We start from the raw sequence: 22,274 nt of genomic DNA, 5'->3' as shown, positions 1-22,274 counted from the left end.
TATACTAGATGAAGCAATGGTGTCGTTACATTCAAGCTATTTTAAAGCACAAAGACATTTTTTTTTTCACAGGAAAACATTTCAAAATGTAATTTTGTTTTTTAAGGGATAAAATTGACTCAGCAAATGAATGCACTTTCAGAACAAAAGCATGCATGACCGGCATTAATATTCCAGTTATTGATGTAACGAAAACAGTTTTGAACCTGCATGTTTTATTTGATCTGTACTGATGCTAAATGTTCACCTTGTACAAGGAACAAATACAAATAATCACAATAAAACAAACAACCTCCCACTTTTGCTCATGTGAGAATCAGGTCTCGCTTTTTCTGACAAACACCCTTCGTTAGAACAAACCAAATAAAAGAGACACGACATGGGAGGGTCACACTCGACTATGATTACAGGAACACTGATCTAGGCAATAGAAACCTACCAGAGTTGGACATTTTTTTCTTAAATTCTCAGTTTTGGAAACGTCGTAACCATGAGATGTCACTTTATAAAAATACTAACATGAGCGAAACGGCGAAGAGAAAATATGCAGATCATCTGTATTAAGATTTGGTGGAGAAAAATGAAAAATTGTGATTTTCCTGAGTCGTATAGCGGAATGAAGCCGATGTGAACCAGCAGCAGAGGCCGAAACCAAAAACTCACCGAATATATAAAATACGAAATGACCTTCATCTAAACATCATCATCATCATCATCATCTGAACCAGAACGAGAAACTCTTAATAGAGATCACAGTTTGATGAACAGATACACAAAACACACATGAGAAATATTCTGAGGTTACACTCCTTGGCTAAAGTCTGAGAGCCCAGGCCAATCAGAGCAGAGCACTGAGCTGTCAATCATCCAGTGGGCGTGGCTTTGACTTGAGTTCTATCGCCTGCTTCATTTAAATTAAATTATTCACACTTAAGAGATGAAAAACGGGCAGGATTGTAAAAAGAAACACGTCAAACTAACAAACTCCATTGCGTTTCTGTTGATGGATGATGTAAAAGTGTCCAATAAAAGAGCGTGCTGCAGTCACATGACCAAAACATCCTCCAAAACAGTATAAAGAAACGTTAAGAGGTGGAGATATCAGTCTGTAAAGTTCCTCTTACGTGGCGTAACAGTCTGTGTGTGTGTGTGTGTGTGTGTGTGTGTGTGTGTGTGTGTGTGTGTGTGTGTGTGTGTGTGTGTGTGTGTGATGCTAATGCTATTGCTCGGTCAGGTGTTCTCTGCTCTCTCCGTGTTTGGAGGGCTGCTTTGGGGACGGCGTCTGTGACGGGTGGTTCCCCGCGGGCAGTGAGTGGGTCACTGACACCAGACCTTCCAAACCCGTCGGGACGCCCCCTGCCGCCACTCCGACCATACCTGATGGGAACCTGCGGGAGAGGGCAAAGGTCACCGTGCGGAAATATAACATGCACGAGAATGATAATCAGCATGAAACGCAGGGTTATGAACAGGGAAAAAGCTCAAATTAAATAAAATACGAAAACTTCCATTTGTATGATCCTTGGAATTAATCATTTTATGTGCTATTTAGTGTCCAAGAACAGTGAAAGTGTCCTGAGACTTCAGAAAACAGGCGTAAGAGAGTAAAGTTTACAGAAACAGAAACAGGATCTATTAAATCAAGCGCTGAGGGAGGGTTTGTCCGTCGGAGATCTTCAGCGTTTACCTGCTCTTGGTTTAGGCATTGATTTTGTCTTGGGGGACGGAGCCGGTCGTGATGGCGTGCAGTGATTGGTTGACTTGGCTGCGTGAGAGAAGCAGATGGGGGCGGGGCTCAGAGTTAAACTCATGTCATGTGACTGTTTAGGGGTGGGGCTTACAGGGTTTTAAAGTGGGTTAGTTCACCCCAAAATTAAATTCTGTCATATTAGTTACTCACCCTCATGTCGTTAAGATCTTCGTTCATCTTCAGAACACAAATTAAGATATTTTTAGTTATCCTCCATTGAAAGCAATGAAATTACCACATTTAAGGTCCAGAAAGGAACTAAAAACATCATTAAAACAGTCATGTGACTGCAGTGGTTCAACCTTAAATGTAATGAAGCGATGAGAATACTTTTTGTGCACAAAAACAAAAAAATAATGACTTTATTCAACGTCATTCTGCTACATTATTTACGTTGCAGCGCTTCCCGGCTCTTTATTGGCTGGATCTGGTCATGTGAGTGAATAATGAGCTGGCGTTCGGACGTAAACACAGAAACGTAGCACTGCGCCAACAGCGTAACAAACTGACAGGAGAGAGATGAGATTGTTGAATAAAGTGGTTATTTTTGTTTTGTTTTTGCACAAAAAAGTATTCTCGTCTCTTCATAACATTAAGGTTGATCCACTGCAGTCACATGACTGTTTTAACGATGTCTTTAGTTCCTTTCTGGACCTTAAATGTGGTAATAATTTAGTTTCTTTTAATGGAGGATAAAAAAACCTTGGATTTCATCAAAAATATCCTAATTTGTGTTCTTATGGGTGAGGAACGACATTAGAGTGAGAAATTAATGACAGAAATTTCATTTTTGGCTGAACTAACCCTTTAAGCGCTAATTATTCATGATGATCATGTTATTTGGATTGCAGTAAAACACAATGAATGAAAATCAAATGAATAATGTGATGAATGAAGGTTAAGCAGCAGCACAGGATGACTGCAGATGTGTGTCGTACCTGTATGTGGCGCCGTTGAGCTCAGGATGAACTTGTTGCTCCATCATTCCCCAAGAACCCGAGGACACGAAGAACTCCTTATTAACGCAGTTCCTCAGACTGTCTGGAATACGACCTGAGACGAACAGAGACATCTCCGTCAAATCATCACAACTCAATTATATTTCGTTCGCAAAAAACATTATGCATGAAAACGCCAAGATGCGCATAAACACTCAATTGAGGTGGATAATATTTATATCCAGTAAGTAGACATGTGCATGATCTAAGATGCAAACACATAAATCCCTCGATGTTTCTCAGCTGTGATTGGATAACTGCACTAACCACATCACATTTTGTTCTCTTAAACACATGGGATGAAAATGATGCTTTATATGCAAATGTTTGATATGATAATCCAATTTTGCATACAAGTTAAATTTGGATGGAAACATGATTAAGATCAGCTCATAAATGACAGACGTCCCGCTGATGACCGTACCTGTGATGGCTCTGCGTATCTCTGTGGCGGCGGCTTCTCTCATCTCTAGAGATGCTTGTTCGCTGTACCAGGCCGTGTGAGGCGTACAGATCAGATTAGGGGCGTCTTTCAAAGGACCCTGCGCAAAACTACACAAAATAGACTTTTGTTAGAAGAAATCAGTGCAACATACATATAAACTGCTCTGTGCACCGCATGTGTGTTTCTGTCACAGAAAAGATTCTCTCAGCTGGTGTAAATAAAGCAAATAATAAGCAGGGCTGGGTTTGTTAATATAAAAATGTATTTCACTACAGATTACAAAATACATGCTTTAAAAAGTCATTTGTAACACATTTCGTTTTATTAAGTTTTGTAACTTAATTTAAATACTTTGGAATACTAATAAGTTGTAACACACAAAAAAAGTTTTTCTCAGAATTGCATGATATGAAGTTGCAATTGCAAGTTATAAAGTCATAATTCTGAGATATAAACTCGCAATTTCCCAGAAAAGAAGTCAGAATTGCAAGAAAAGAAGTCAGAATTGTGAGATTTCTTGTAATTGCGAAAAAAAAGTCTGAATTGCAAGTTTTTAATCACGCAATTCTGACTTTATAACTTGCATTTATGAGTTTAATCTCGCAATTCTGAGAAGAAAGTTCAGAACTGTAAGATGCAAACTCACAATTGCAAGGAAAAAAGAATTGTGAGATAAAAAGTTGCAATATTACCATTTTTTACATTTACAAGAGACTCACAAACAACGATCGCAAAACATGAAAACAGTCGTGGATCATCAGGTAATGACAGGACAGCTAAAGTTACTAATAATGAACAACGGCATCAGAAAAAAAAATTATATACTATTAAAATGGGTCGATATTTACAGGAACACTCTACTTTTTTGAAAATAGGCTCATTTTCTAACTCCCCTAGAGTTAAACAGTTGAGTTTTACCGTTTTCGAATCCATTCAGCCAATTTCCGGGTCTGGCGGTACCGGCATAGCTTAGCATAGTTGATTGAATCCGATTAGACCGTTAGCATCTCGTTCAAAAATGACCAGAGTTTCGATTTTTTTTCTATTTAAATCTTCTGTAGTTACATCGTGTACTGAGACTGACGGAAAATGAAAAGTTGCGATAGGAAAATATCTAAACTCTGGTCATTTTTGAGCGAGATGCTAACGGTCTAATCAGATTCAATCAACTATGCTAAGCTATGCTAAAAGTGGTACCGCCAGACCCGGAGATCGGCTGAATGGATTCAAAAACGGTAAAACTCAACTGTTTAACTCTAGGGGAGTTAGAAAATGAGCCTATTTTCCAAAAAAGTAGAGTGTTCCTGCAAATATCGACCCATTTTAATAGTATATCATTTTTTTTTTCTGATGCCGTTGTTCATTATTAGTAACTTTAGCTGGTCCAGCATGTAAAACAAAATTAATTTGATAAAATACCAGAATGGCAGTTGCAATAGTGCAGCTTTATTCAGTGAAGGTCATTAAAATATCTTGTTTATTGACTTGCTTATTTGTTTAGAATATGCAAAGTAAAGTGTGATGTTTGTTTACTGCTTTCTTTTTCTGGAGAAAAGGGCTTGTGCTGGGTAGGTTACTTTTAAAATGTATTTCACTGCAGGTTACAAAATACATGCTTTAAAAAGTCATTTGTAACATATTTTATTAAGTTTTGTAACTTAATTTAAATACTTTGGAATACTAATAAGTTGTAACACACAAAAAAAGTTTTTCTCAGAATTGCATGATATGAAGTTGCAATTGCAAGTTATAAAGTCATAATTCTGAGATATAAACTCGCAATTTCCCAGAAAAGAAGTCAGAATTGCAAGAAAAGAAGTCAGAATTGTGAGATTTCTTGTAATTGTGAAAAAAAAGTCTGAATTGCAAGTTTTTAATCACGCAATTCTGACTTTATAACTTGCATTTATGAGTTTAATCTCGCAATTCTGAGAAGAAAGTTCAGAACTGTAAGATGCAAACTCACAATTGCAAGGAAAAAAGAATTGTGAGATAAAAAGTTGCAATATTACCATTTTTTACATTTACAAGAGACTCACAAACAACGATCGCAAAACATGAAAACAGTCGTGGATCATCAGGTAATGACAGGACAGCTAAAGTTACTAATAATGAACAACGGCATCAGAAAAAAAAAATTATATACTATTAAAATGGGTCGATATTTACAGGAACACTCTACTTTTTTTGAAAATAGGCTCATTTTCCAACTCCCCCAGAGTTAAACAGTTGAGTTTTACCGTTTTTGAATCCATTCAGCCAATTTCCGGGTCTGGCGGTACCGGCATAGCTTAGCATAGTTGATTGAATCCGATTAGACCGTTAGCATCTCGCTCAAAAATGACCAGAGTTTCGATTTTTCCTATTTAAATCTTCTGTAGTTACATCGTGTACTGAGACTGACGGAAAATGAAAAGTTGCGATAGGAAAATATCTAAACTCTGGTCATTTTTGAGCGAGATGCTAACGGTCTAATCAGATTCAATCAACTATGCTAAGCTATGCTAAAAGTGGTACCGCCAGACCCGGAGATCGGCTGAATGGATTCAAAAACGGTAAAACTCAACTGTTTAACTCTAGGGGAGTTAGAAAATGAGCCTATTTTCAAAAAAAGTAGAGTGTTCCTGTAAATATCGACCCATTTTAATAGTATATCATTTTTTTTTTCTGATGCCGTTGTTCATTATTAGTAACTTTAGCTGGTCCAGCATGTAAAACAAAATTAATTTGATTGATAAAATACCAGAATGGCAGTTGCAATAGTGCAGCTTTATTCAGTGAAGGTCATTTAAATATCTTGTTTATTGACTTGCTTATTTGTTTAGAATATGCAAAGTAAAGTGTGATGTTTGTTTACTGCTTTCTTTTTCTGGAGAAAAGGACTTGTGCTGGGTAGGTTACTTTTAAAATGTATTTCACTGCAGGTTACAAAATACATGCTTTAAAAAGTCATTTGTAACATATTTTATTAAGTTTTGTAACTTAATTTAAATACTTTGGAATACTAATAAGTTGTAACACACAAAAAAAGTTTTTCTCAGAATTGCATGATATGAAGTTGCAATTGCAAGTTATAAAGTCATAATTCTGAGATATAAACTCGCAATTTCCCAGAAAAAAAAGTCAGAATTGCAAGAAAAGAAGTCAGAATTGTGAGATTTCTCGTAATTGCGAGAAAAAAGTCAGAAATGCAAGTTTTTAATCACGCAATTCTTACTTTATAACTTGCATTTACGAGTTTAATCTCGCAATTCTGAGAAGAAAGTTCAGAACTGTAAGATGCAAACGCGCAATTGCAAGGAAAAAAGAATTGTGAGATAAAAAGTTGCAATATTACCATTTTTTACATTTACAAGAGACTCACAAACAACGATCGCAAAACATGAAAACAGTCGTGGATCATCAGGTAATGACAGGACAGTTCAGATTCAAGGGGATGGACATTTTTGAATGGGGCAATTTTTAGAAATTTCATCTGGAATATGGAATATATGTAAGCATATGTATTTGATGTGAAATAGCTTATTCAGGACAGTACTAAATAAAAATAACTTATTTGGTTAAAATGATTCAAATGTTGCATATTCTGCAAGAGGAATGAAACTCATGAGCAGAAATGGAGCTGATGCTTCTGTCAGAGTCGGAGAATCACCAATTGATTTTTACATTAATTACCGTCACAGTTTACATTAATGTTGAAATGAAATTCAAAGTATCACTTTAGTAATCTAAAATACTTTTCAAATGTAACCCTGATAATAAGTTACGCAACCGATCAAAAGTTTGGAATCATTAAGATTTATAATGTTCTTGAAAGAGTGATCACAAAAGCTGCATTTATACAGTAAAACAGTGAAATATTATTATTCCAGTGTAAATCAGCTGTTTTCTATGTGAATATATAGTAAAGTGTAATTTATTCCTGAATTTTCAGCATCATTACTCCAGTCTTCAGTGTCACATGATCCTTCAGAAATCATTCTGATATGATGATTTGCTGCTTGTTTTGTACAAAAATGTTTCTTGTTCAAGTTGAAATGATTGGATGTCACAGAAATGTAAATGTCACCTGAAGGGTTCGGTCTCGTGAACGTCGAGAGCCGCTCCGCGTATCCTGCCCTCCTTCAGCGCCTGAGAGAGAGCTTTCTCATCCACCAGACCTCCTCGCGCCGTGTTCACCAGGAACGCACCCTGACGCATCTGACACACACACACACACACACAGAGATGAGTGTAATGATCCTGTTTCTCCAGAGGGAGGCAGTAGCAGCCTGTGGTATCATTGGCTAGACTGATTCTTGAACGAATCGTTCTTTTAAGCCATGAGTCATGAGAAATCGAGTCCCACCATTAATCGGGTCTCCTTTAGGACCCATGCGATAATGCCTGATCAAGAGACGTTATCATGATGTCTTGACTAATTATAACCTGTTTCACTATAGTATGATGTTTATTACATTAAGTCCACAAACAACATGTTTGAAACATGAAAATAATGTCATTAATTACTCACCCTCATGTCGTTCCACACCCGTAAGACCTTCGTTCATCTTCAGAACACAAATTAAGATATTTTTGATGAGATCCGATGGCTCAGTGAGGCCTGCATAGCCAGCAGTGACATTTCCTCTCTCAAGATCCATTAATGTACTAAAAACATATTTAAATCAGGTCATGTGAGTACAGTGGTTCAATATTAATATTATAAAGCCATGAGAATATTTTTGGAGCGCCAAAAAAACAAAATAACGACTTATATAGTGATGGCCGATTTCAAAACACTGCTTCAGGAAGCTTCGGAGCGTTATGAATCTTTTGTGTCGAATCAGCGGTTCGGAGCGCCAAAGTCACATGATTTCAGCAGTTTGGCTCTTTGACACAATCCGAACTGCTGATTCGACACAAAAGATTCATAACGCTCCGAAGCTTCCTGAAGCAGTGTTTTGAAATCGGCCATCACTATATAAGTCGTTATTTTGTTTTTTTGGCGCACCAAAAATATTCTCATGGCTTTATAATATTAATATTGAACCACTGTACTCACATGACCTGATTTAAATATGTTTTTAGTACATTAATGGATCTTGAGAGAGGAAATGTCATTGCTCAGGCCTCACTGAGCCATCGGATTTCAACAAAAATATCTTAATTTGTGTTCTGAAGATGAACGAAGGTCTTACAGGTGTGGAACGACATGAGGGAGAGTAATTAATGACATTATTTTCATTTTTGGGTGAACTAACCCTTTAACTTCAACAGCTAGAAGTGACTCAATTGGTTCATTTTGAGTCAGTTCTTTTTGATTCGTTCATTTCAGCACAGAATGAGCCAATGAGCATGTCCAGATGGGTTAGTGAATCAAAGAACCGGTTCATAATAAACGAATCAAACCTACAGGTAAGAGTTGAAAGTGAGTTTTTCAGTCATGACCGACTCGACAAGAACCGAACGAGTCATTTCTAACACATCAAGCCGACTGTCGGCCGACTAAGTTTTCCCGCCGTCAGCTGAAGCTGGTCCTTGTCGCCCTTTTTTGGGCATTGGAGCTCGTCGGTCAGTCAGGCCATCTGATCATAAATGTCAGTAATTCTCATTTAATGGCTTTGATGTGACTGTAAAACTGGGTTTTCATTTCATTTTCCACTGCAACTGGTCATTTTTAAATACAAATGATGAATAATAACGGCAGTGAATGTAAATCTCAGGGCCGTCTGCAATCATCTTCTGAAGTTTATCACATTATAACAAAGATCTAACTTTGACAGAAGCGACTCGTTTGTTTTGATCCGGTTCAGTTTGATTCTGTGAACCAGCTTGAGCTGTTGAAGGTTCGGACATCACTGCACCTGTTTAATGGTGAAGTCATTGATGAGGTGATGGTTGTGTTCGTTCAGGTTGCAGTGCAGCGACACACAGTCGCTCTGGTACAGCAGGTCCTGTAGTGTGTAAACCCGCTGAACGCCCAGCGATCGCTCCAGCCCGTCCTGCAGGTACGGGTCGTAAAAGATCACGTTGAAGCCGAAGACTTTCGCCCTGACGGCGACGGCCTGCCCCGAGCGACCTGCAGAGACACAAACACAGCTCCTTACTGTAAATGAGATGTGAGAGGTCAAGGTCACTCCTGTGTGACATATGCAAGTAAATAACGAGACAATCAGCCTCTAGTTTCTAACCGAAGCCGATGAGTCCGAGTGTTTCCCCGCGGATGCGCGCGGCTCCGGACGCCACCTCCCGGATCTGCTCCACGCTCTGAACACGCGTCCCCTCCCGCAGCGCCTGATACAGCCACGTGTTCCTCCGGTACAGATTCAACACGTGACACAGCGTCGAGTCGGCCGTTTCCTCCACCGCTGCCGACGGGATGTTACACACTGCGATACCTGCACACACACACACACACACACACAAACACACACACACACACACACACGTTTAACCCTTATAGGGTCTTTTAGACCTCAAACGACGTTTGCTCAAATGTAAAAAAAAAATTCTCTTTTTCCAAATGACATGAAACTTTGTACAGTTGTGTAGAAAAAAAGAGTCACACTCAGGGTCTTTGGGGTCTCCAGGCAACAAAATGTAATTTTGTAACAAAATAATTGTTTTTTAAAAAACAAATGTAATTTTACTCTCTTTATTAATGTTTTTACTTCATATTTGTGCAGTTTTTGGAGGATTTGTCATATTTTTTAAATTTATATAAATACATTAAAAAATATATTTTTTAAATATTTTTTTATACAAAAACAGCTTTTTATGTAAAATTCACTTTATAAAAGACCCACATTTCTAACTTTCATTCATGGGGATAACATGGATAATTTGACATGGTTTAGTGTGAGATTTTTGCCCATCTTTTGGAAAATGCAGTTTTAAAAGTAAAAAATGATCACTTTATCCAGTAGATGCTGCAGAGCTCCACTATTTGCTGTTTGACTGACTGAAAGACATCTTTACACAAGTATTTTCAGCTGGATTCAGATCTAAATATTATCAAATCACAATTATGACAATAAAAATTACTTTTTGTCAAAGTTTAGCATTTTTTTGTACTGAAAAAAAAATAAGTTTTTCAATAATGTTGATTTCAGGATGAATTTTGTCCATTTTCTAAGCGGGTCTCATCTAAACTTTGACTAAAAGTAGCTTTTATTGTCATAATTGTGATTTGATAATATTTAGATATGAATCAGCTGAAAACACTTGTGTAAAGATGTCTTTCAGTCAGTCAAACAGCAAATAGTGGAGCTCTGCAGCATCTACTGGATAAAGTGATCATTTTTTACTTTTAAAACTGCATTTTCCAAAAGATGGGCAAAAATCTCACACTAAACCATGTCAAATTATCCATGTTATCCCCATGAATGAAAGTTAGAAATGTGGGTCTTTTATAAAGTGAATTTTACATAAAAAGCTGTTTTTGTATAAAAACTTATTTAAAAAATATTTTTTCATTTATTTATATAAATTTTAAAAAAACTGCACAAATGTCGAGTGAAAACATTAATAAACAGAGTAAAATTACATTTGTTTTAAGAAAAACGATAATTTTGTTATAAAATTACATTTTGTTGCCTGGTGTCTCTGGAGACTCTGAGTCTCAAATGAAGACGGCTCAAGGGTTAAATGTGAGTATCAGATATGATTCAGGAGGATTTATGGGGTTGTTCAGTACCCAGCTCTCCGGCTGCTTTAATGTCAATGTTGTCGTATCCGCTGCCGATGCGGATGATGATTCGGAGGGCTTTGAACTTCTCCAGATCTTCTCGTGTCAGTGTGATGGTGTGATACATCAGAGCGCCGACCGCCTCGTTCAACACCTGAAACAAACAGCTTGTTCTTAGAGTCGCTCTACAACCTGTGTGTGTGTGTGTGTGTGTGTGCGTGTGTGCGTGTGTGTGTGCGCACCTTCTCGTGGATCTCTTGTGTGGACTGGGCGTCACAGAAGGCTACGGTGGCCAGGTCTTTGAGGATGGGCATCTCCACCGTACAGTCGCGGCCGTCCAGCAGAGCCACCAGAGGACGAGGATGCATCGGCCCGTTCACCATCTGAGGCCTGATACCTGCGCAAACACACACACTTTAATCAGACCGTAATATTAATAACTGCATCATTTTATGAGGGCAAATATGAAGCATTCAAAGTTTTATAAAGGTGTGAAAATCTCACGGATGAAAGTGTTTTACTTTGAGGACAGATTTACCTCCAGAAATACACTATATCTGAACAAACCAAAATAAAGTTTGAGAAATCACACACACACACATGCACGCACACACACACACACCTCATCCTCCAAAAGTACTTAACAAGATTTCAGAGCATCTGATTTCAATCCACTGACATCATACAGGAAGTACAGATTATGATGGGAACCAATCAGAGGCTGAATTATAAATAGCATACTATACTATTCCTGCAATATATATGCTAATCCAAACACTGTGTGTGTGTGTGTGTGTGTGTGTGTGTGTGTGTGTGTGTGTGTGTGTGTGTGTGTGTGTGTGTGTGTGTGTGTGTGTGTGTGTGTGTGTGTGTTACTAGCACATGTTTTTGTTAGTAGAGCAACAGTGATTCCTCATTTTTCAGCACCTCAAAACAAACTTTGATTTAAAACAAGATAATTTAGAGATAGTGTGAATGAAACATCGAATGACGTAATCGACCAACATGTACAGTTTTTACCCTCACATCAAACGTCTTTCTATTAAAACACACTTTTATGGTCTTACATGAATTCTCTTGACAGAAACACAATTAAATCTAACATAATTCGATAGCAAACACATAACGGCATCAAACTCATTTATAAGATTATAGACAGTGAAAACCTCTTCAGAATTCTGTGGTCGTGACTAATAAGAGACTGAATAGATAAGAGCATCTTTAATACATTATAACATCAGTAATTCTCATTTAAATGGCTTTGATGTGACTGTAAAACTGGGTTTTCATTTCATTTTCTATTGCAACTGGTCATTTTTAAATATAAATGATGAATAATAATGGCAGTGAATGTAAATCTCTGAAGTTTATCACATTATTCAAGCAAAGAACGACAAAAGACAGGCAATCAGTAAACATACAGAAAATATGGATATAACAAAAAATAAATAAAAGTAATAAAAGTAGTCATTCACAATGCTTCATGAGAGCGGATGATCATTCTGAGCACAGCTTCTGCTTCCAAAGTAAAGGTTGTGGATATATAATTTATATATAATATGATAATATATTATAATTTAAACTCCTCAGAGCTCACGAAGGTTATATCCGTAAGATGTACACATTATTTATGAAATTAATGGGATTTTTACTTTTACGAGTCTGATGTCGTTTTAATAAGATGTGATGAAAAATGATTCTGGAATCTGTAAATCGCTCTGGATGTGAAAACATGATGATGTTCAAACTGCAGACGGTTTGATCAAGAACCTGTTGATTCAGGAGCGACGCACACACGAGGAAAACACCAACAAACACGAATCAAGACAAATACAGCATCACATCATCAGATCAAGTGTCTCAAATCATCTTTCTTCTGATGTTTTGGTGATTTTTAGTAGATGTATGAAGTCAGAATCACATGAACGATCAACATGATTCCACAATCTTCATCTTATAATCTTCATCTCCAACACTTCAACTTTTGACATTTTAGCATCTCAAACCCAACAAACATCTGCCTGTAAGATGATCAGACTGTACAGTGTGTTTGAGCGTCACAATAAATGACACTTGATTTGAACTTGATCTGATGCTATTGGATGAGAGCTGGACGATGACATCACTGTTTTATATTGAAATTAACTAATTTAATAATTGATGATCATGTTTCAGCTGAACAATGACACTGTTTTCTTTTAGAGCTGCTGTACAGATGAATTTCTCTCTGTTATAAAGCTGCTTTGCAAAAAATGCTGTTCTTAGAGTTTTTATCTTGTTTCCAGTCCAAATATCTAAAAATTCTTAGATCAAGAAGCATTTTCTTGACAAGTAAAAATTATTTTATTGTTTTTAGGAACAATAAGTCAAAATTAATTGAGTTTTTCCTTAAAACAAGCAAAATAATCTTATTTCAAACCAAAAATAAGGTATAATCTTATCTTCAGTTTTTTTTTTTTGTTGTTTTTTTGCTTGTTTTAAGGAAAAACTCACTTAATTTTGACTTATTTTTCCTAAAAACAAGAAAATAAGAAGCATTTTCTTAAAAAATAAAAATTATTTTCTTGTTTTCAGGAAAAACTCACTTAATTTTGACTTATTTTTCCTAAAAACAAGAAAATAAGAAGCATTTTCTTGACAAATAAAAATTATTTTCTTGTTTTCAGGAAAAATAAGTCAAAATTAAGTGAGTTTTTCCTTAAAACAAGCAAAATAATCTTATTTCAAACCAAAATAAGGTATAATCTTATCTTCAGTTTTTTTTTTTTTTTTTTTTTTTTGCTTGTTTTAAGGAAAAACTCACTTAATTTTGACTTATTTTTCCTAAAAACAAGAAAATAAGAAGCATTTTCTTGACAAATAAAAATTATTTTCTTGTTTTCAGGAAAAACTCACTTAATTTTGACTTATTTTTCCTAAAAACAAGAAAATAAGAAGCATTTTCTTGACAAATAAAAATTATTTTCTTGTTTTCAGGAAAAATAAGTCAAAATTAAGTGAGTTTTTCCTTAAAACAAGCAAAATAATCTTATTTCAAACCAAAAATAAGGTATAATCTTATCTTCAGTTTTTTTTTTTTTTTTTTTTTTTTGCTTGTTTTCAGGAAAAACTCACTTAATTTTGACTTATTTTTCCTAAAAACAAGAAAATAAGAAGCATTTTCTTGACAAATAAAAATTATTTTCTTGTTTTCAGGAAAAATAAGTCAAAATTAAGTGAGTTTTTCCTTAAAACAAGCAAAATAATCTTAATCCAAACTAAAAAAAAACAAGATTATATAGCCTATTTTTGGTTTGAAATAAGATTATTTTGCTTGTTTTAAGGAAAAACTCAATTTTGATTTTTAATTTTTACTTGTCAAGAAAATGCTTCTTGATTTAAGAACTTTAAGATATTTTGACTAGAAACAAGACAAAAACTCTAAGTAAGAACAGCATTTGTTGCAGTGATAAAGCGCTATATAAATAAATTTGACTAATAAATGACATTATAAGTAACATTTTGGGGTCACTGAAAAGAAAAATATGAAAGCTTGTTTCTGCCAGAGAATAATAACAACAAAAAAGGTAATTACAACTTTTTATCTTTATTTCTTGCAATTGCAAGTTTATGTTTTTATTCTGTGGTGGAAACAAGCTTCTGTACAAAAACAGACAGAGGCAAAAAAACTCATGATTTAAAAAATAAAATGAAAACAAAAGAGGGTGACACACAGTGTGTGAGCGGATATTCAATATCCAGGAGCCGTTCCATTTACAACCCATGAATTATTCACACTGACCTCCATCCAGAGACGGAGACGCACGCTTCATATCCAAACTCAACACTGACGCTGCTGAAATCATCATTAAACGCTCTCAAACGTGTATTTAAAGCGTGAAAACAATTATTATTCTCAAACACGGCCTGGAAAGAGTGTTGAGGAATCCTGTGTGATCTAAACTCAAGATTGCATAACCACACACACACACACACACACACACACACACACACACACACACACACACACACACACACACACACACACGTCTTTAATCTTTTTGTCTTTCTACAGGACACACGATGAATATAAACAGACTCTTCCTGCTGCACGCCTAAGCTAATTAACCCTTCACTACCCACAATGCACTGCAGCCACAGGTGTCCTCTGCGTAAACAGGATCGGGTCACGTGTCTCGCACGCACACGCACGTGTCACTGACCTGCGGCGTGATCCATCCGGGCGGCAGGACGTGCTGCGGTCAGATTGGTCGGTGTGTGTCTGCCGGTGAGCTGCAGGCGCTGCTCTGTTTAACGCCACCGTTAATAAACTACTTATGAAACCAACCAACCGAGAGAGTTTAAGACGAGCGACAGCCGCACAGAGCACCTCCCACTCTCACACACACACACACACACACACACACACACTGACTTTTATGAAAGGAGTTTAACATGCATTCATTATGATGGTCATGCACACAAATCTATGGCAGTTTCCTTTTCACAACCATTTATCATTAAACATTGAAACAACAACATATAATAATTCAACCACATTTAAGCACTGAAGGTCAGTCAGAACTCATTTACACAACAGATCTGCCACCAGCGTCCTGAACACCACCTTCAGCCTGACAAAGTTTAAAAGCGTCAAAGAAACATCATGAATCATCAGTTTATCAGCGTTTTTTTCAAACTAGCCTGAAGCATTTCACTTGTAAATTCTTGCCCAAACCCTAAAAAGTCAAGCGAGTTTTCTAGAGACTCTCCAGTCGAGAGACTAACACTCTTCCAGAGGACCGTGTCTCTGCATATCCTATTAACCCTAATGAGATTTTAGGCTCTAAGACTCTGATTAGGCCTGCAGTGAGGTACAGTGCTCAGCTGAAACTGTAAAACACACACACACACACACACACACAGTTAAATAAACAGAGGAAAAACACTTGCTGAATGTCAGAAAGACTATGTGAGACATAATTGCAAGTTTTTGCTCAAAAAAGGCCCAGATGTCTCATATTTGATTAATTTGATGGAATTTTCCGAAACATTATGGGTTAAAAATAACCCAAGTTGGGTTAAAAATGGACAAACCCAGCAATTGGTTTTGACCCAGCAGTTGGGTTAAATGTAACTCAACTATTGTTTAAAAATTACTATATTACTCGCTTATGAACCCAAAATAGATTGGAAATACTAAATTAATTAAGATTTATTAATACGTTTAATAAATAATAATTAAATAATACACATTTATTAATAAATGTTCACCTTTTGATTATTATTGTTGCCTCTAGTAATTATGTGTCTGATTTTTAATTTCCAACCTATTTTGGATTCATTTTAAGCCAGTCATATAGTCATTTTTACACAATAGTTGAGTTAAATAAAACTGTCCAGCAGGCTGATCAAACATTTAACCCAACCACTGGGTTTATCCATATTTAACCCAACTTGGGTTGTTTTAACCCAGCATTTCTTAGAGTGCATGATTCATTTGGCAGTGCTTCTTGAAAATATGAATATGTGACATAAATTTAGGCTTATAACTAACTCTTAAAATTATAAAACGCACAAATGCATCATGCATCAGCAGTGAGCAACAAGCACAGACTCAAGGGCAGTTAAAAAACGTCTATATTCCTTAAGCTGCGGCAAAGAGTTTCCAACATGTTTATGGAGACGAGTCTATTCAGGAAGTTCAGCTGGGATCACAAACACTGAATCCCACTAGAAAGGGCATATAAATAGTCTCCTAGTCTAAAAACAGAGCTCTTATCCAAATCTGCTTTGCATGTCCAATGTCTACTGCTTGAAACTGTATATTTCAGAAAGCCTGAAAATAAGCATTTTAACAGCCAATATTTCAGATAAAGAGAGCTGGAAACTATAGAGTGCATCAGAACAAGAACCAAAGAATAAACAACACCTAAATATCAACAAGCACAACTGTGACATGAAGGTGAAACTAGACAGAAGGTCATTACTTGTGTCAGGAGAAGCCATGGTGGATACGATGACCGGCGGTCCGGTTCGGCGGGTCAGCTTGTTGTTAGGATTAACGGTCTGATGCTGGAGGGTCGAAGATGCCGGAAGGACGGCGCTCTCCACCGGAGCCGCTCCCTTCCGCAGTAGCTGCGGGCTGTGATGTGGGCTGTGAGCAGGAGAGAGAGGAGGAAGGTTCGGTGGACGCTTCATCAGCTCCATGGGAGAGTAAGTACTGGAGAAGGTCTTGGGTGCCACTCCTGGAGTGTTCATTGGGTGTTGCTGAGCAGACATGGCCAGTCCGGTGTGGGCGTTGTACATCGATAGCGGCCGCGGTTGAGGTAGCGCAGTGCTGTAGCCGCCCGGACTGACCGGAAGACCTCCGATCGGGCGAACCGCTGGGTAGGTTGTGGTTTCGAGTAGATGCTGAGAGGGAGCGCTGCTTGGCCGGCGACCCAAAAACTCTCCCATTCTAGGGGAAACGGATTGGAGGGCGCTGGGAGGCGGTTGGATGAGGTGAGAGTCCATGTTGAGAGCCTGAGGCTGCATGTAGAGATCACTGCGGTGGCTGAAGCTGTTGGAACGACCCCGCATCCCTGCGGCACCGGTCGCGCCCGTCTTGCAATTGAGAACCACTCTGGACAGCACGCGTACCTGGCCTAAATTGGGAGCCACGGAGCGGATATCGTGGTCTTCCATCATGCTCAGCATGGCGGTAGAGTCAAACCCCTGCTGGAGAAGAAGAGTTATGGTGCTTTCAGACAGACCCTCGGAACGCAGGAGAGACAGAAACCCCGGATCCACGTTCCTCTTGGGGTCGGCCACCGAAGGGTGGTGGCCGGACATCCCGGAGGTAAGGGGAGCTGGTGCGGCGCCTGGATCGTAAGCAGGGTCATAGGGCATCCTTTGAGTGGCTACGGAGCCATAAGCCTGGTTCCCTCGAGTCCCATCCATGCCCGAAGCTGTGGGGTCCACCACTATGCAGGTGGAGGCCGGCTGACAGGACTCAAGAGGGAAGCCGTTGACGTCACCGTAAACGGAGTGTTCGCCCGGGAACCTGGAGTCGATGCCGAAGCAAGCGGGTGAAGCGGCTCTACTGCGAATACGCTGACTGTCTGGGATCATCTTGATGGCCAGAGAATCCCTGTACAAGCGGCTGATCTCATGAGCCGAGGGTGGGGAGGAGGGGGTGGAGGTGGAGGGGGTGGAGGAGGAGGAGGAGGACCGGGCGTAGGACCAGGAGTAGCCGCTCTACCTTGCCCTTGATCCCAAGCGGTCCTGACCCCTCCTGCCAGGCCATAATGCGAGCCTGATCTGCTCAGCATGTGTTGGTTTCCCTTGTAAAAGCCCTGGAGATCTTCAGGTGGCTGGGCCGATAGAGCGATATCAAAGGGGTAGTAATCCGGAGGAGGAACGGTGCCTCGGACAGCCATCAAGTTCCTGCAGAGTTTGCTAGTTTCAGTGGAAGCAAGCCATTCGTTTCCAGCAGAAACGAGCGCAGTTTCCTCGTACAGCACAGACTAACAGCCAAATGGTTAGTGAACGCAGGCACGGGTAAGGAAAGAGGAGAGGACGGTTGTGAGAAGGGGGAAAAAAGCAGGTGTTTGATTTCACTTCTCATGTTTCCCTGCGAAGGTGTGCGAGGGAAGGTAACATTTCACCTGATCACTAGCCGACATTTCTTTTTTGCCTCACTTGAGGTCATGCTATCATGTGACTGGCAGGTAATCGCTGAATTATTTATCCCTGGAAACATAAGCAAGTCAGACAGAAGAAGAATAGGACAACACAACAGCTCAGTAACACAAACTTACCAACTGAACCACACAGGACGGATTCTGGATGCTCACAGCTATCGGGATTTGATTCGGAGACAAATATAACGGTGGAAAGATGCAAAAAGAGAGAAAACAGAAGGACAATGCATTGGCGGAGGGCTCATGCTAATCCAGTGGGGTTTATCCGTCCCTACTGGCCCCACTACAGCAATGAGAGATTAGTCCAAATAAAACCAACTTAATACCACTGTCCCCATGATAAACACTCAAATTGTCGTCTCATCCCATGTCTCGCTGTCTGCAGAACATGAACGAACTGATGTCTTTTTATAGATACCAAAACAAACGGGCGATTGTCCGCCATACTTAGTTCGGTGTTAATCCTCACACACAGATCTGAGCAGAACTCACTAATGCTGAACGCTTTACTTATAATGACTCACATAAGATCATGATGATGTTTAGTTTAGAGTTATATTGGGCGATTTTGTTTGAAATATTTTTTGTTTGATATTCATTTATTAGTTAAAGGATTAGTTGACTTCAGAATTTCTTGATAATTTACTCACCCCCATGTCATCCAAGATGTTCTTGTCTTTCTTTCTTCAGTGGAAAAGAAATGAAGGTTTTTGAGGAAATAATAAATGCCAAATTACTGTTGTTTACAGTAAGTGATGGACTATATTACTTTCAGGAAGAATTGTTTATTCCAATTATTATTAATAAATGTAACTATTTATTGAAAATGTGTCTTTTTCACCATGATTTCCTAAAGGGTGATGTAAGGCACAATGTGAAGTGTAAAATAACTCAGTGACAGATGAGTAGTCTAACGCTGACGGCAAATACGACACTCTCTCAAAGTCTTACACATCCAGCTGCCCTGTAGTCCATTTCTCACTGAGTGTCTCCGTCCGTCCGCCGAATGAACATTCACAAGCACTGACGGGTCAGTTCAGCAGCGTCATGATAAATAGTTCACAATCCTTCTAGAGTCCAGAAGTATCTGCAATAACGGCCCAACAAACATGAACACATCTGACAGCACTTCCCTGAAAATAGAGACGATCCTATTTTTCCCGAAGGCTTAAAATAAACACATGCAGACAAAAACAATGCAAAAACGCATCTCCAGTGATTGTTCTAGTGAGTGAGTGTAACGGTATTACCATCTGATACAATCACAGTGCATTTCTGCAAATGCTGCATAAACAGATTTCCAAAATATTCATGCAACTTTTATGTCTGAAATCAGAATTTCTCATTGTTAATTAGCAGCATTTGCTAAAACTTTTCTATGGAAGCTTATTAATAAAAAAAATTAAAAAGTTAATCGTGACTTTTTATCTCACAATTCTGACTTTTTTTCTCAGAACTGCGAGTTATAAAGTCAGAATCGCATGATAAAAACTTGCAATTGCGAGAAAAAAAACTCTCGCAATTCCGACTTTATATCTCGCAATTCCGACTTTATAACTCGCAATTCTGACTTTATATCTTGCAATTCCGACTTTATATCTCACAATTCCGACTTTATAACTCAATTCTGAATTTATATCTCGCAAATTCTGACTTTTTAACTCAATTCCAACTTTATACCTCGCAATTCCGACTTTATATCTCGCAATTCCGACTTTATATCTCGCAATTCTGACTTTATAACTCAATTCTGACTTTATATCTCGCAATTCTGACTTTACATCACGCAATTCTGACTTTACATCACGCAATTCTGACTTTATATCTCACAATTCCGACTTTATAACTCAATTCCGACTTTATACCTCGCAATTCTGACTTTATATCTCGCAATTCTGATTTTATAACTCAATTCTGACTTTATAACTCACAATTCTGACTTTATATCTCGCAATTCTGACTTTATAACTCAATTCTGACTTTATATCTCGCAATTCTGACTTTACATCACGCAATTCTGACTTTATATCTCACAATTCCGACTTTATAACTCAATTCCGACTTTATACCTCGCAATTCTGACTTTATATCTCGCAATTCTGATTTTATAACTCAATTCTGACTTTATAACTCACAATTCTGACTTTATATCTCGCAATTCTGACTTTATAACTCAATTCTGACTTTATATCTCGCAATTCTGACTTTACATCACGCAATTCTGACTTTATATCTCGCAATTCCGACTTTATAACTCAATTCCGACTTTATACCTCGCAATTCTGACTTTATATCTCGCAATTCTGATTTTATAACTCAATTCTGACTTTATAACTCACAATTCCGACTTTATACCTCGCAATTCTGACTTTATATCTCGCAATTCAGACTTTATATCTCACAATTCCGACTTTATAACTCACAATTCCGACTTTATAACTCAATTCTGACTTTATAACTCGCAATTCTGACTTTATAACTCACAATTCCGACTTTATAACTCAATTCTGACTTTATAACTCAATTTTGACTTTATAACTCGCAATTCAGACTTTATATCTCACAATTCTGACTTTATAACTCAATTCTGACTTTATATCTCGCAATTCTGACTTTATATCTCGCAATTCTGACTTTATAACTCAATTCTGACTTTATAACTCAATTCTGACTTTATAACTCGCAATTCAGACTTTATATCTCACAATTCAGACATTATAAGTCAATTCTGACTTTATATCTCGCAATTCTGACTTTATATCTCACAATTCAGACTTTATATCTCACAATTCAGACTTTATAACTCAATTCTGACTTTATAACTCACAATTCCGACTTTATATCTCACAATTCCGACTTTATAACTCAATTCTGACTTTATATCTCACAATTCCGACTTTATAACTCAATTCTGACTTTATATCTCAATTCTGACTTTATATCTCACAATTCCGACTTTATAACTCAATTCTGACTTTATATCACGCAATTCCGACTTTATATCTCACAATTCTGACTTTATATCTCACAATTCCGACTTTATAACTCAATTCTGACTTTATATCACGCAATTCTGACTTTATAACTCACAATTCTGACTTTATATCTCGCAATTCTGACTTTATAACTCAATTCTGACTTTATATCTCGCAATTCTGACTTTACATCACGCAATTCTGACTTTATATCTCGCAATTCCGACTTTATAACTCAATTCCGACTTTATACCTCGCAATTCTGACTTTATATCTCGCAATTCTGATTTTATAACTCAATTCTGACTTTATAACTCACAATTCCGACTTTATACCTCGCAATTCTGACTTTATATCTCGCAATTCAGACTTTATATCTCACAATTCCGACTTTATAACTCACAATTCCGACTTTATAACTCAATTCTGACTTTATAACTCGCAATTCTGACTTTATAACTCACAATTCCGACTTTATAACTCAATTCTGACTTTATAACTCAATTTTGACTTTATAACTCGCAATTCAGACTTTATATCTCACAATTCCGACTTTATAACTCAATTCTGACTTTATATCTCGCAATTCTGACTTTATATCTCGCAATTCTGACTTTATAACTCAATTCTGACTTTATAACTCAATTCTGACTTTATAACTCGCAATTCAGACTTTATATCTCGCAATTCTGACTTTATAACTCAATTCTGACTTTATATCTCAATTCTGACTTTATATCTCACAATTCCGACTTTATAACTCAATTCTGACT

The 22,274-nt window shown here is 37.6% G+C and overlaps 1 protein-coding gene across 1 annotated transcript; it reads right to left on the bottom strand.

Moving 5' to 3' along the window:
- Positions 1-195: 195 nt before the first annotated feature.
- ctbp2l (C-terminal binding protein 2, like) lies at positions 196-19,082 on the bottom strand. The gene is given in 10 exon segments (XM_048170329.1): positions 196-1,388; positions 2,689-2,803; positions 3,173-3,300; positions 7,263-7,393; positions 9,040-9,254; positions 9,367-9,573; positions 10,872-11,016; positions 11,105-11,259; positions 16,832-18,008; positions 18,011-19,082. Coding segments are annotated over 10 exon segments (2,694 nt in total). The 5' UTR covers positions 18,263-19,082; the 3' UTR covers positions 196-1,219.
- Between the last annotated feature and the right edge of the window lie 3,192 nt (positions 19,083-22,274).

This window comes from Megalobrama amblycephala, linkage group LG20 (assembly GCF_018812025.1).
Source record: "Megalobrama amblycephala isolate DHTTF-2021 linkage group LG20, ASM1881202v1, whole genome shotgun sequence".
NCBI classification, from domain to species: Eukaryota; Metazoa; Chordata; class Actinopteri; order Cypriniformes; family Xenocyprididae; genus Megalobrama; species Megalobrama amblycephala.
The sequence above is the reverse complement of the archived record's forward strand: the minus strand, read 5'-3'. Positions and strand labels throughout refer to the sequence as shown.